The sequence below is a fragment of the Condylostylus longicornis genome, unplaced genomic scaffold (assembly GCF_029603195.1).
Source record: "Condylostylus longicornis isolate FDR11 unplaced genomic scaffold, ASM2960319v2 ptg000024l, whole genome shotgun sequence".
Classification (NCBI taxonomy): domain Eukaryota; kingdom Metazoa; phylum Arthropoda; class Insecta; order Diptera; family Dolichopodidae; genus Condylostylus; species Condylostylus longicornis.
Genome location: NW_026577993.1, coordinates 736,845 through 753,850, shown reverse-complemented (window position 1 = coordinate 753,850; position 17,006 = coordinate 736,845). Strand labels below are relative to the sequence as shown.

The 17,006-nt window shown below is 26.9% G+C and overlaps 1 protein-coding gene across 3 annotated transcripts in view; it reads right to left on the bottom strand.

The window, feature by feature from the left end:
- Positions 1–713: 713 nt before the first annotated feature.
- The window catches only part of LOC129607005 (eye-specific diacylglycerol kinase), a 198,621-nt gene continuing 182,328 nt past the window's right edge, over positions 714–17,006 (bottom strand). For 2 of the 3 annotated variants that reach the window (XM_055517689.1, XM_055517687.1), the window contains one exon: positions 714–5,976. In XM_055517689.1, coding sequence (XP_055373664.1) covers positions 5,930–5,976 — 47 coding nt within the window. In that variant the 3' untranslated portion in view covers positions 714–5,929. Of the gene's footprint in view, positions 5,982–17,006 lie in introns of all 3 variants that reach the window. The other variant, XM_055517688.1, reaches the window with a different exon arrangement.

The window sequence follows — 17,006 nt, the reverse complement described above, 5'->3', positions numbered from 1 at the left end:
CAAAAATTAAAAAACAGTATAAAAAACTGGTGTTCTATTTTATTCAACTTCATGAAACTTATTTAAAGCATCTTTGCATAAAAAAATTAGTTTTGATAAAATTTCCTGCGGAATGCTTTTGGTAAGAGTCCACTAAAATCCAGTTTAAATCCAGAAGTGTCTGATTCAGAATGGACGGCTGTCTGATCTGCGACTGATCCCTGAGGGGCGCAGAAACTGGACGCGCTGCTTTGCACGAGGCATTTGTTGCCAAAGGCTATAAGTTTTTATAAAAAAATATTTTATTTTTAACACTTATTGTTAATTATAACATAATATTTACAAACTGCACTAATTTTATAAATAAAATAACAAAATCTTCCTTGTTTACTTTTTTTATGGCGGCGCGTTATTTTCTAAGAAAAAAAAACATTTGGCATTTAATGTCAATTTCAGTTTGACAACGCTCGGAGCAAAGGAAGAGATTTACCTGAAGTTTTTGGCTTCACTACGTTTTTTTGAAAAATACGATTTTTTAGGGAGTTTCAAATATTCATTTTCAGTCTGAGGAACGTGTATCTTTTCATAAAATTGTCTAACCTTTCTGCTTACGAGAGATTACATCACGTTATAGATTCCAAAACACCAAAATACCCGTTGTCTTCTTTCACAGTGAAAAATTATGTTTTATGTTACGTATAAGCAAAATGAAAACCATTTGAAGGTATTTTTAATTATTATGATTTATTTTAAGAATATTTTTTTTAAACAGCTATTAGCAATTTCTTTTCGTGTTTTAGTATGAATGATTTACATTGTTTTTTAAAATCCTACTTCTTAATAACTTTTAAACAGCTAAGAATCATAAGACTTTCGTTTCAAAATGTGATTTTTTTTTTAATAAAATTTTCACTTAACAGTAGGTAATATCTATAATTATGACTTTTCTATTTTTGATACGTTCTACAGTTTGCAATATTTTACAAATTTAGTGAGCTGAGTTGATTGAGTTATACAATATTTTACAAAAAATTTTAATTTTCAATCATTTTATGATAAATATTTGACATTTTAAAATATACATACGTGTATATATGACTATGTATACATACTTACATTATTCAACATTTTATGTTGGACTGAACTCTAGAAAGAACATTTTTAAACATTTTTAATAATTTCTTTGATCTTAATTTTATCCAAATCTAAATTAAATTTCGATACAATTATTTAATATGAGATACAAATGCATATGCATATATTTATGACATTTATTTATATATATATATGTACACAGAACAGTCTAAAATAAGTATGATATTCATTATAATACATTTAATCATTAATTTATTTAATTGTTCTGGTATAAGAAAGTTGAAAAACTTTACAAAACTTGAAAAAAAAATTTACAAAATTTTTCTATGTAAAGCGTTTGGTATATTACCTTTTTGAACACAAATGAAAGAAAATAATGACGTTTTCATTTTCTCAATGTTTAAAGTTTTTTCAAGTTTTATAAAGCAAAATTTAGTGTTTTAAAATGTTAGAGCTGTCAAAGTATATGTTTTTATTGATATAATGTGAGAAGGATTTATTTTTCATCCACAATAATTTTTTTTTCCAAAATTTTTTGATTAAAAATAAAATAAAATGTTTAGTATATACATAGTTAATAATAGTTTTTCTAAGTTCCACTCTTTTACAATACAAAATCAAAATTTTGGGTTTTTTAGTAACCTACAAATATTTGTTTATGTTTGATAAATATTTTAAAATTTGACGTTTGTCTTTTTATTTTAAATATTTTAAATTTTGATGTTTGGTTTACTATTTTTTGAATCTTCAGACAATATATTGTGTACAGCGTTCCCAATTAGATACAATTGTATCCATATGGATACATTTTTACTTTAAATTTGAGCTAAGCTCAAATATAAAATACAAAGATACTCAAATCTGCTAAAATGCCGAGATTGGCTATTTTTTATTTTATTCAATGTTTAAACTCAGCTCGCAATGAGTGTATTGCGAGCTGAGTTTCGTAATGAGTGTATTGCGAGCTGAGTTTCGCAATGAGTGTATTGCGAGTTGTATTCAATGTAAGACCGTCAGCTCGCAAAGAGTGTTTACATTGTCCTACATTTATATAAAGTTAAATAAGATAAAGAAATTTAGTTATGAAAATTCAAAGTAAAGAGCAAGTTAATTAACTAAAAACTAATTTTTTTAAGAAGTATTATAATTTATAAATTACATTTTATTTATTTAAAATTAAAAAGTTTTCTTGTTTTTTATTTAAATTTACTCGTTAAGTTGTGTAGTGACGCATGATTTTTAAAGTTTAAAATTAAAATTGAAATATGTATGTATATTAGGTACTAATTTTTAAGAAATTTTTTAGTTCTTTTTTAAATGATTCAATATTCTGCTCTGACTTAACTCTGGATGGTATTTGATTATATTCTTTAACGCACTCGCTATATAAGTATGTTGTTACCTCTTTTTGTTCTGAAATCACCTGCGTTAGTAATTTTGTACTTCAGTTCCTTGGTATAGAATAGAATTACTTATTACATGTTTGTTGATTATTTTAAATATGTGAATAACTTGTAAAAGTGTTGCTGAATGATATTTATTATATTAAAATCATTATATAAGTTACAAGTTGGCGTTCTAGCTTCTAAATTGTATAAGTTTTTAGTTGCCTTGCTTTGCAAAGAAATATAGATACATTTGTTTCTCAAACACTGAATAAATATTACAAAACAGTTAAAATGCTGCTAATATTAAATCGCGAATTAGAGCTTTTTAGAAGAAAGCAAGAAAGATACTTTATTAAATGAATACTGTCTCTTCCTGTATTCACATCTAGAACATTTAGACAAGAACGTGCCAGAAATATTTTGGTGTAAGTTAATTGTAATAGAAAATGAATTTGCTGTACATATTTTTTAAAATTTGTCCGTTTTCATGATGAATCGTCGTTACCGCATAGTTCAATAACAATAGAACATGTATATATTTTCTGACCTTAAAGTTTACATTTAAAATGTAATAGAAGTTGCATGTGATTTCTTAAAGAATTCACTATAAATAACAAAACTCATATTGTGGAATAAATCAAATTAATATTAATAACGGGTTAATTTGTACAAAATAAGATGACTTAGTATAATAATTCTATTTTTAGAGGCTGGATACATTTTATTTTTAGCGAGTGAAAACACTGAATATGTATGTGAGATAATTGAGAATAAAAAATTATAATGCACTGAATAAAAAAATGAGAGTAAAAAATTATAACGTACTGAATAAAAAAATTTAGCGCTAGACTCTTTAGAAAAATAAAGTTAATAAAATTTTTATTAGATATTAATTTAGAATTTAAGCTTCTAATTATTTGATTTTAATTTTTATAATTATTATATTGCTTTTATAATTTTATGATCATTATAAAAAATGTGTCATTTCAAGTTGTGCCTTATATAAACACGAACATTGTAAATATATAATAATAAAGAAACTTATGTAAGCTTTAAAAGTTGCTGGTGCGGTAGTTTAGGTAAATCACTGATTTAGGTTTACTAACAGTGTGAAAATATTTTTCTAATAAAACTAAAATCGTACATATCTAAAAAGAATTATGTGGGTTTTTAATATAAAAAGAATACACATTATATTCAATAATTTTTATGAATTATGAAGCATGTACATTTTCGCAAATTTGAAGAAATACACAAAAATACGTCTTAATTCACCATCTGTGAGATGCCACGCTTTACAACAGTTAATGGCGGTTAAAAGCGAAAAACTTTAATACATATGTAATTTAGAACTTATTGACGTCTCTTTTGGTTCACAAATTTTTAGGAAATTCTGCTCAAGATAAATTCCTATAAAAAAGAATTTGAGCAAGCTTTATTCTCAATTTTTCGAAACTATAGAAAAAAAATAATAATTAGTATAATATAATAATAAAATATAATACTTTACAAGGAAATATATTCTTGGACCAGGGCTGACATAAATTAAATTTTAAAAAATGGTACAGAAAACCTAAAATCATGGTACCACAGACAAAAAAAATTATACATTTTTAATAAACCAAAATAAATCAAATAAAGCTAAGTTAAAATTTTGAAGTTTTATTATTTTTATGTATTATTATTTAAAATTTAAGAACTATTTAAATTTTTGGGACTTAAAAGAGAAATATCTATGCTTAAAATTAATTTAAAATTTTCAAAAACTTATTTTCAAATCTTAAGAATTAAAATTATGTTAAACTTGTTTTAATAATATTAAAAAATTAATTTAATATTATAGCTTGAGAAAAAAAATTTTTAATTTCAAACTTATACCTTTTAAGTTATACATATACACTCCCACATTCATACATATTTTATTGTTGTGTTTAGTATACAACATTCTTCTTTTGAAAAGAAAGATTTGAACTACAAATTACATTACAAGCACGAGTACATGTCATAGTAATGTAATAAATATTAGGTCTGTCCCAAATAAAACCTGAAAAACTTAAAAAAGAGGAACAATGACATAATTTCTCGCAAAAAGAAAAAAAATTTTAATTTAAAAAAAAAATAAACCAGAAGAAACTTGAAAAAACTTTTGAAAACTTTATAAAGATGTGATTAACGTTATGTTTCTAAGTATTTATCAAACCAAGTTATACTAAAAACCGAAATTATGATTTTGGATTACAAAAGTATCTAAAAAACTTAGAAAAAATCATTTGTCAATTCATTTTGTTTATATAATTTTTAATTGAAAAAATTTGAAATAAAAAAAAATCTGATGTGGTCATCACAGAAGCGACTGCAATGTGTGTTGTGTAAAAAATGTAAATTTGGCTCTTAGTAGAGTTTCGCTTTGTGCCATCCGAATTCTTTGAAATGTTCTGTCTCTGAATTCTCTGAAATTTAATTTGGCCCCTAGTTTGGTTTCCGAGCCCTGATCGTTCCAAAAAATTTATATGTTCATTGCTTTAACATCCCGAATTTAAATATTAACTTTCAAGGAAATTGGTTAATTATTTCTTTTTATATGGGCAAAAATGTAAAATTGGCCCGCAAAACAGTCCAGTTCCCAAAGCCTGATATATCCCAAAAGTAAATCAATCTGTGACATAGCCAAAACAAACTCATATATAAAATTTTATAAAAATCGGTTCAGTCGAACTTTATGCACGCGTATATACACACCAGACAGACCGACAAGCAGAAAGACCGACAGATGAACAGACCGACAGGTTGCTAAAAATAGGTTATATACACTTCCCTACCACGAAAACTCGACAAGCAAAATTTGCTGCCATGATATAACCTCTTTTATTGTATTAAAAGCTGTAAGTACTAAAAGAAGATGTTGTTACAAAAGTGATTTGAAACTTTAACGCAAAATAAAATTTATGTCATGAAGCAACGTTCTATATATTTATGTACATACTATAAATCTATATTACTGTATTTATAAACTTAATGCAGTACATAAAAAACAGGATAAAAGGAAAATATTAAATAATCGAGAAAGGAGGCCTTGCGGATATTCAACCTAAACAAAAGAAAATTCCCACAAAAGGAAGACACCATAGTTACTTTTGCCACGTCATCCTAATTTTAAGTAATTTTGCGCAACATATTGGTCTACTTTATGTGCTCAAAAGCTCTTTCACTGTTTATGCATGTGTGTGTATGTATACATATAAGTTATTTAAAATCACGATAAAATGTTTTAGTTAGGAAAATTTAAAAAATTTTTTTTTATTCTTCGTTTTGATAATGCATTCTAGTTTAAACAATATATTTAACTAATATTTATTCTACATTACATACGTATGTATCTACATTAATAATCGTATATTAATAAACTTGTTTACTGTTACATGTGTGTACGTAATAATTTTCAGTGATACTTGTATTTTTTCTCTAAATTATACCATTACTACGTTGTGATGATATCCATGCCATAGAATCTTTCCTGATCTGCGAAAAAAATTGTGTGCAATGTTGATTATTTTGTCATACATCACATAAATTCATCGCAATAAATTTGTTTTATGTAACATAAAAATAAAGAAAGAAACTTTTAATTAGAAAAAAATTTATAAACGTATTTAAAAATTAATCTAAAATTCCATGAAAGTAAACTCTTGTTTTAAAACTTTTCTTAAATTTATATGCATTATTACCTTTATAGTAAAAAATAAATTTATAGTTTGGGGATATTGTTAAAAAAATTGTAATATAAAAGTAGTGAAACAAATAAGATGCAATTCTATAGATTTCTATAGAATTATGGAAAAAACGGATAAATGAATTTTGCAATGAGGAATTGAAATTTGCAGAATGCTACATAAACAATCTTTCATTTTCGTAAAAAAGATTATTTAAAAACAAGTAAAAACGTTTCAGTCGTTATAAAACGATTGAACTATACCTTGCACCTTTCGTTGTTGTATAGCAATTACTCGAACCTGTGAAACCATTCTATTGAAACTTCACGGATATGTCTGACCTATAAATGGACACACAACTGCCAAGTTTCATTAATCTGGCTTTATTATTTTTCCAAATATTTAAAATAAGCTTTTAGACTTGTATGGGAGCTACTAGAACCTGTCAAGCAATTCCACCAAAACTTCAGGAATATATTTGACCTATAACTGGACAAACAACTGCCAAGTTTTATGAAACTGGCTTTATTATTTTTCCAAATACTTAAAAACAAATAAAAACGTTTCAGTCGTTATAAACCGATTGAATTATACCCTGCACCTTTCGTTGTTGTATAGCAATTACTCGAACCTGTGAAACCATTCTATTGAAACTTCACGGATATGTCTGACTTATAACTGGACACACAACTGCCAAGTTTCATTAATCTGGCTTTATTATTTTTCCAAATATTTAAAATAAGCTTTTAGACTTGTATGGGAGCTACTCGAACCTGACAAGCAATTCAACCAAAACTTCAGGAATATATCTAACCTATAATTGGACACACGACTGCCAAGTTTCAAAATTAAAAATTTTTTGTAAAATGGAAAAACAGGAACTGCAATATTTAGGCCCACAAAATACAAAGCCTATAAATATGTTTTTTTCATTTTAATGCTAATTTTTAAGTGTTCTCTCTGTATAAGTAATAATACTTGCCACTATGTCTGACTTATAACTGGACACACGACTGCCAAGTCTCATGAATATGACTTTATTATTTTTCCAAATATTTAAAATTAGGTTCTGGAGTTGTATGGCAGGTGACATACTCAAGCAGGTATAGAAATAAAGCAATTTATAAAGAAAAAAATTCGTATTACCGATGCCTGGGTATGCAAGTATAGTATATTCACAAGAAATATTTGTTTGAAATTTTTAAAGACAAGATTGAAATAAAAGCTAAAAATTCATAATTTATTTTTATATAAATAAATGTAATCACAATAATTATTAATTATTAAATTTTGAAATTTTTGTTGATATTATTTGTTTCTTTTATTTTTTTGATTATTTTTAAAAATTATACAGGGTGTTGGAGACTCAATGATATTCCCGAAGTAGAGTGATAGTATGTATGCAGACGAGCAAAAAATACCTAGTGACATTTTTCTTTCCGCGCCCTTGTTCTCGAGTAATGCCTCAAATTTAGAACATGCAAAAACCGTCTTATTTTCAAATTTTTATTTATAACTCGGGAAATACGAGTATAACACGTAAATCTAACTTTCTAGACTCATTTTAAAGCTAATGAAATCCTTATTCTAATGGTATGAGGTAATAATCTTAGCAGTTGCAAAGATTGTTTTAGTTTCAGAGAAATTCAAGTGCAAAGTCAAAATTTGTTGAACACTTTTTTTCTAAATTTTCGTTTAACCGTCATTTACTCATAATTCCACGTTATCAACCTATCATTTTTTACAGGAAGACAAGCCCTATATTCTGACCTTCATTTTGATATAACATAATGTGGGAAAAATTTTGGAAATAACATAACATATCTATCAGGCGAAATCTGAGGCCAAAACCTTAGAAAATTAACTAAAACAAAGTATTTTCAAACAAAAACAAATTTTTTTAATCTTTATTACGCAGTATTATGCATTATTAACATTTACTTTTTAGCACTTTTCCAAAAAAATTTTGAAAAAAGTGCTTATTAGTTTCACTCTGTCCGTCCGTCCTTCCGTCCGTCCGTCCGTCCGTCTGTCCGTGTGTCGGTTTACAAAACTTCTACACTCTTGAAGATATAAAGCTGAAATTTTACATGTACATAGATCTTTACTAGAAACTTATTTTCGTAGAACAAAATTATCTATCCCCCCCTCTCTAGAAGTTATATCCCCCATAATCCTAAAAATGACCTTTTTTAACTATTTCTTGCAATGAAACCATAAGCATTTTTGAAATTTTTTAAACGCAGAAAGGCAGTGGGTTGCTTCCCCTAGCGCGGTATACTATAGTTAAACTTTAAAAAAACAAAATGGCCGTTCAAATTTACCGTTATCTAAAGTCTTTTTTCCAAATTTTTGATTTCGTTTTTCTTCTTAACCCCAGCCTGTGGAAACTTGAAATTTAGGGGGTTTTAGACATTAACAAATAGTTCATATCGTTACAAGAAATTTTTTTTCCATCTCCACCCCCTCTCAAGTTATCACCTCTTGAAATTTGTAAAATTTGAATTTTTGACACTTTATATATCCGAAACCGCAAGCTTTTTCAAATTTCTATAAAGACAAAAAGCTAACGGTAAATTCTATGACCTTAAAAAATATAATTATTTTTCTTAACTCAAACAATTAATCCTTAAAATCTTGCATTATGTTAACCCCTCTTTATAATAATTTTTGCTTTATTTCAAAGACTGCATGTATGCATCATCCTAAATATATGCAATCCTAGAAATAATTTTGTATATAAATGAAAATAATTTTAATAGTGTGGTAAGTTTACAAAGACTGTATTTAAAAGCAGTTTCACTTGTTGAAGGGAAAAGTACTACAATACAAGCCATTGGTTTTACCCAACTTTATTCTTTTTCAAAATGAAAGACATTTTTATAACCTTTATTTCTCCACAAAATATTTCCAAAATTTTCAGAAATATCGTGTCTACGACGATCAAATTCATAAAAATAAACAAAAAAACGAGATTTTTCGCGATAAATTCGTTATAATCCAAGTAGTATTCACCCTCTGATCTTCTGTGTATTTTGATATTATTCTAAAAATTTAATTATTGATCTTCAGGTATAGTTAATGTGGAAAATTTTAATTTTCTTATTACTTACAAGAACGTTTTTTTGCAAGTAAACTTCTCTTTTTTATATATATATATCCTTATAATAATACTTTTAATGGTACTTTTAACTCATACTTTTAATATTCTTATTTATATGAAAGTAGAGTTAGTAAGTATTTTAGTATTCTTAATCAGAAAAAAAATTAAATACTTTTTATTATAACTAAGTACATTGGGCCCTATTGCTCCAGCCACTTATCGCTTTTGTCTAAATCAGTTTAAGTATCAAAAGAATTGCAAAATTTCTGTTGCATCAAGATTTAAAGCTCTAATGAACTTTACCTAAAAAAAAGTAATTTTAATTTTGATTCATATTATTAAAACTATTATTAAGGATGTGAAATAGAAGGGTTTCCGTGACTTCAATAATGTCTTATAAAAAAGTACAGTATTAATACGGTTGTAGTACCGTCTCAGAGCTTTCAATACCTTTACATTGTAAAAAAAAACTACTAAAGCTTTCGTACATTCTGGAATACAATTTTTACAATAATATTATTACATACTTTAACGTTTGTTTGAAAAGTTCAATTTAAAGTTCTGTTCAAATGTTGATTTTTAACAAACATTACCAAGTCATTAAAAACATTCCATTTTTATGCTGCATTTTAGGAAAAAACCTTAATAACTAGCACTTTATTGCTGAAAATAAATGCTGATTTATTTAATTAGTTATTTCTGGCAACGTGTATATGACATGTATAAGAAAATCGTGCTCGATTTTTTCGATACCCGATTTACATTTATTTTACGTATCCACTATATTTACGTATCCACGTATAGAACGCATTTTGGAAAAGTGTACAATGTTAAGAGCTTTTACTAAACTTTTTGAAATGTGATACTTTATAAAGTTTACGTCGTAAGCGCATTATTGAAGTCATGGTTTGTATAAATAGCATTTTAGTTAATTTTGATTAGTTTTGCTTTAATTACTTTAATTTCGCTCTCCTAATAAAAGTAATAAGAAAATTAAAATTTTCCACATTAACTATACCTGAAAATCAATAATTAAATTTTTAGAATAATATCAAAATTCACAGAAGATCGGAGGGTGAATACTACATGGATTATAATTAATCGCAAAAAATCTGATTTTTTTGTTTTTTTATAAATTTGATCCTCGTAGACACGATATTTCTGAAACTTTTGGAAATATTTTGTGAAAAAATAAAGGTAACACAAATGTCTTTCATTTTGGAAAAGAAAAAGTAAATATTAATAATGCATAATACAGCGTAATAAAGATTAAAAAAATTTGTTTTTGTTTGAAAAATACTTTGTTTTAGTTAAATTTCTAAGATTTTGGCCTCAGTTTTCGTCTGATAGATTTGTTATTTCTAAAAATTTTTCCACATTATGTTATATCAAAATGAAGGTCAGAATATAGGGCTCTTCTTCCTGTAAAAAAATTATAGGTTGATAACGTGGAATTATGAGTAAATGACGGTTAAACGAAAATTTAAAAAAAAAAAATTTAACAAATTTTGACTTTGCACTTGAATATCTCTGAAATTAAAAAAATCTTTGCAACCGTTGGTATACCATTAGAATGAGGATCTCATTAGCTTTAGAATGAGTATACAAAGTTATTTTTACCTCTCACATTTCCCGAGTTATAAATAAAAATGTGAAAATAAGACGGTTTTTGCATGTTCCAAATTTGAGGCTCCATAACTCGAGAACAAGGGCCCAGAAAGAAAAATGTCACTAGGTATTTTTTGCTCGTTTGCATACATACTATCACCCTGCTTCGGGAATACCATTGCGTCTCTCACACCCTGTATATGTACATATAAATTATAATAATTTTTTTTTATTTTAATACTAATTTTTTTTAAATCGCTTCGTTTTTATAATATGGGTACACCATTTTTGTTCCCTTGTGCTGGAAAAAATTACAGAAATGGTTTTGGCACCTTAAAGATGCTTAATATGTTTCCCTATACTATATAAAAAATGCTTCCCTATAATATATAAAACGTTGTAAAAAAGATTTAGACATCTATTGCGTACTCGTTCCTTGTTCCAAAAATTTGTATGTGTATGAAAATGAAAATCTTTAATTAACTCTTTTAGTTAAGAATTTCTTTTATGTGTACAATAATTGGTGAGTGATTGCATTAGTGTGATGTAAACGTAGAGTCGAAATACTTCTTAGATAGATATACTTTGACGACAACTTAGAAAAATCATTAAAATATGTTTTATTAGCGGTCATATAGCAAAATAAAAAACCAATTAAAAAATTAACTTCAATATAGGAGATATTTCCTTAACAATAAGTTTACGCTCAGCAAGTACACAAGCCTGCAAGAAGAAGATGTGCATTAAAACTAAATATGAAACCCAGAATTCTTCAAAATGTTCTTGCTTTGATGAAAAAACCAAAGTGCCAAGCCGGGAAAAAAAGAATTAAGTGAAAAAGAAAAAATTTGTTTTTTGTTTTGATGAAATGAATATGAAATATCAATTTTAATACAATAAAATTAATGACATTGTCTCACAACCATCCAATAACGTTCAACTAACGATAGCAAGATTATGAAATAAAAATGACACATGAAATTTTGAATTAAGTTATTTGTGAACTACATATAGCGGAAAAAGAAATTTTTGATTTTGTTGATGCACCTTATTTGTTAAAACTAATAAGAAATCGCTTCATAGATTCAGACTTTTATAACAAAACTATAAATTTAGTACCCGTAAGAGAAATGGTGGACATTATCGGATTTGAAAACTTCGCATGAAATATATGAAAGTTATTTAACTGTTGCAAATGTAGAATGAAACAAGTAAAAACGTTTCAGTCGGTATAAACCAATTGAATTATACCCTGCACCTTTCGTTGTTGTATAGCAATTACTCGAACCTGTGAAACCATTCTATTGAAACTTCACGGATATGTCTGACTTATAACTGGACACACAACTGCCAAGTTTCATTAATCTGGCTTTATTATTTTTCCAAATATTTAAAATAAGCTTTTAGACTTGTATGGGAGCTACTCGAACCTGACAAGCAATTCAACCAAAACTTCAGGAATATATCTAACCTATAATTGGACACACGACTGCCAAGTTTCAAAATTAAAAATTTTTTGTAAAATGGAAAAACAGGAACTGCAATATTTAGGCCCACAAAATACAAAGCCTATAAATATGTTTTTTTCATTTTAATGCTAATTTTTAAGTGTTCTCTCTGTATAAGTAATAATACTTGCCACTATGTCTGACTTATAACTGGACACACGACTGCCAAGTCTCATGAATATGACTTTATTATTTTTCCAAATATTTAAAATTAGGTTCTGGAGTTGTATGGCAGGTGACATACTCAAGCAGGTATAGAAATAAAGCAATTTATAAAGAAAAAAATTCGTATTACCGATGCCTGGGTATGCAAGTATAGTATATTCACAAGAAATATTTGTTTGAAATTTTTAAAGACAAGATTGAAATAAAAGCTAAAAATTCATAATTTATTTTTATATAAATAAATGTAATCACAATAATTATTAATTATTAAATTTTGAAATTTTTGTTGATATTATTTGTTTCTTTTATTTTTTTGATTATTTTTAAAAATTATACAGGGTGTTGGAGACTCAATGATATTCCCGAAGTAGAGTGATAGTATGTATGCAGACGAGCAAAAAATACCTAGTGACATTTTTCTTTCCGCGCCCTTGTTCTCGAGTAATGCCTCAAATTTAGAACATGCAAAAACCGTCTTATTTTCAAATTTTTATTTATAACTCGGGAAATACGAGTATAACACGTAAATCTAACTTTCTAGACTCATTTTAAAGCTAATGAAATCCTTATTCTAATGGTATGAGGTAATAATCTTAGCAGTTGCAAAGATTGTTTTAGTTTCAGAGAAATTCAAGTGCAAAGTCAAAATTTGTTGAACACTTTTTTTCTAAATTTTCGTTTAACCGTCATTTACTCATAATTCCACGTTATCAACCTATCATTTTTTACAGGAAGACAAGCCCTATATTCTGACCTTCATTTTGATATAACATAATGTGGGAAAAATTTTGGAAATAACATAACATATCTATCAGGCGAAATCTGAGGCCAAAACCTTAGAAAATTAACTAAAACAAAGTATTTTCAAACAAAAACAAATTTTTTTAATCTTTATTACGCAGTATTATGCATTATTAACATTTACTTTTTAGCACTTTTCCAAAAAAATTTTGAAAAAAGTGCTTATTAGTTTCACTCTGTCCGTCCGTCCTTCCGTCCGTCCGTCCGTCCGTCTGTCCGTGTGTCGGTTTACAAAACTTCTACACTCTTGAAGATATAAAGCTGAAATTTTACATGTACATAGATCTTTACTAGAAACTTATTTTCGTAGAACAAAATTATCTATCCCCCCCTCTCTAGAAGTTATATCCCCCATAATCCTAAAAATGACCTTTTTTAACTATTTCTTGCAATGAAACCATAAGCATTTTTGAAATTTTTTAAACGCAGAAAGGCAGTGGGTTGCTTCCCCTAGCGCGGTATACTATAGTTAAACTTTAAAAAAACAAAATGGCCGTTCAAATTTACCGTTATCTAAAGTCTTTTTTCCAAATTTTTGATTTCGTTTTTCTTCTTAACCCCAGCCTGTGGAAACTTGAAATTTAGGGGGTTTTAGACATTAACAAATAGTTCATATCGTTACAAGAAATTTTTTTTCCATCTCCACCCCCTCTCAAGTTATCACCTCTTGAAATTTGTAAAATTTGAATTTTTGACACTTTATATATCCGAAACCGCAAGCTTTTTCAAATTTCTATAAAGACAAAAAGCTAACGGTAAATTCTATGACCTTAAAAAATATAATTATTTTTCTTAACTCAAACAATTAATCCTTAAAATCTTGCATTATGTTAACCCCTCTTTATAATAATTTTTGCTTTATTTCAAAGACTGCATGTATGCATCATCCTAAATATATGCAATCCTAGAAATAATTTTGTATATAAATGAAAATAATTTTAATAGTGTGGTAAGTTTACAAAGACTGTATTTAAAAGCAGTTTCACTTGTTGAAGGGAAAAGTACTACAATACAAGCCATTGGTTTTACCCAACTTTATTCTTTTTCAAAATGAAAGACATTTTTATAACCTTTATTTCTCCACAAAATATTTCCAAAATTTTCAGAAATATCGTGTCTACGACGATCAAATTCATAAAAATAAACAAAAAAACGAGATTTTTCGCGATAAATTCGTTATAATCCAAGTAGTATTCACCCTCTGATCTTCTGTGTATTTTGATATTATTCTAAAAATTTAATTATTGATCTTCAGGTATAGTTAATGTGGAAAATTTTAATTTTCTTATTACTTACAAGAACGTTTTTTTGCAAGTAAACTTCTCTTTTTTATATATATATATCCTTATAATAATACTTTTAATGGTACTTTTAACTCATACTTTTAATATTCTTATTTATATGAAAGTAGAGTTAGTAAGTATTTTAGTATTCTTAATCAGAAAAAAAATTAAATACTTTTTATTATAACTAAGTACATTGGGCCCTATTGCTCCAGCCACTTATCGCTTTTGTCTAAATCAGTTTAAGTATCAAAAGAATTGCAAAATTTCTGTTGCATCAAGATTTAAAGCTCTAATGAACTTTACCTAAAAAAAAGTAATTTTAATTTTGATTCATATTATTAAAACTATTATTAAGGATGTGAAATAGAAGGGTTTCCGTGACTTCAATAATGTCTTATAAAAAAGTACAGTATTAATACGGTTGTAGTACCGTCTCAGAGCTTTCAATACCTTTACATTGTAAAAAAAAACTACTAAAGCTTTTCGTACATTCTGGAATACAATTTTTACAATAATATTATTACATACTTTAACGTTTGTTTGAAAAGTTCAATTTAAAGTTCTGTTCAAATGTTGATTTTTAACAAACATTACCAAGTCATTAAAAACATTCCATTTTTATGCTGCATTTTAGGAAAAAACCTTAATAACTAGCACTTTATTGCTGAAAATAAATGCTGATTTATTTAATTAGTTATTTCTGGCAACGTGTATATGACATGTATAAGAAAATCGTGCTCGATTTTTTCGATACCCGATTTACATTTATTTTACGTATCCACTATATTTACGTATCCACGTATAGAACGCATTTTGGAAAAGTGTACAATGTTAAGAGCTTTTACTAAACTTTTTGAAATGTGATACTTTATAAAGTTTACGTCGTAAGCGCATTATTGAAGTCATGGTTTGTATAAATAGCATTTTAGTTAATTTTGATTAGTTTTGCTTTAATTACTTTAATTTCGCTCTCCTAATAAAAGTAATAAGAAAATTAAAATTTTCCACATTAACTATACCTGAAAATCAATAATTAAATTTTTAGAATAATATCAAAATTCACAGAAGATCGGAGGGTGAATACTACATGGATTATAATTAATCGCAAAAAATCTGATTTTTTTGTTTTTTTATAAATTTGATCCTCGTAGACACGATATTTCTGAAACTTTTGGAAATATTTTGTGAAAAAATAAAGGTAACACAAATGTCTTTCATTTTGGAAAAGAAAAAGTAAATATTAATAATGCATAATACAGCGTAATAAAGATTAAAAAAATTTGTTTTTGTTTGAAAAATACTTTGTTTTAGTTAAATTTCTAAGATTTTGGCCTCAGTTTTCGTCTGATAGATTTGTTATTTCTAAAAATTTTTCCACATTATGTTATATCAAAATGAAGGTCAGAATATAGGGCTCTTCTTCCTGTAAAAAAATTATAGGTTGATAACGTGGAATTATGAGTAAATGACGGTTAAACGAAAATTTAAAAAAAAAAAATTTAACAAATTTTGACTTTGCACTTGAATATCTCTGAAATTAAAAAAATCTTTGCAACCGTTGGTATACCATTAGAATGAGGATCTCATTAGCTTTAGAATGAGTATACAAAGTTATTTTTACCTCTCACATTTCCCGAGTTATAAATAAAAATGTGAAAATAAGACGGTTTTTGCATGTTCCAAATTTGAGGCTCCATAACTCGAGAACAAGGGCCCAGAAAGAAAAATGTCACTAGGTATTTTTTGCTCGTTTGCATACATACTATCACCCTGCTTCGGGAATACCATTGCGTCTCTCACACCCTGTATATGTACATATAAATTATAATAATTTTTTTTTATTTTAATACTAATTTTTTTTAAATCGCTTCGTTTTTATAATATGGGTACACCATTTTTGTTCCCTTGTGCTGGAAAAAATTACAGAAATGGTTTTGGCACCTTAAAGATGCTTAATATGTTTCCCTATACTATATAAAAAATGCTTCCCTATAATATATAAAACGTTGTAAAAAAGATTTAGACATCTATTGCGTACTCGTTCCTTGTTCCAAAAATTTGTATGTGTATGAAAATGAAAATCTTTAATTAACTCTTTTAGTTAAGAATTTCTTTTATGTGTACAATAATTGGTGAGTGATTGCATTAGTGTGATGTAAACGTAGAGTCGAAATACTTCTTAGATAGATATACTTTGACGACAACTTAGAAAAATCATTAAAATATGTTTTATTAGCGGTCATATAGCAAAATAAAAAACCAATTAAAAAATTAACTTCAATATAGGAGATATTTCCTTAACAATAAGTTTACGCTCAGCAAGTACACAAGCCTGCAAGAAGAAGATGTGCATTAAAACTAAA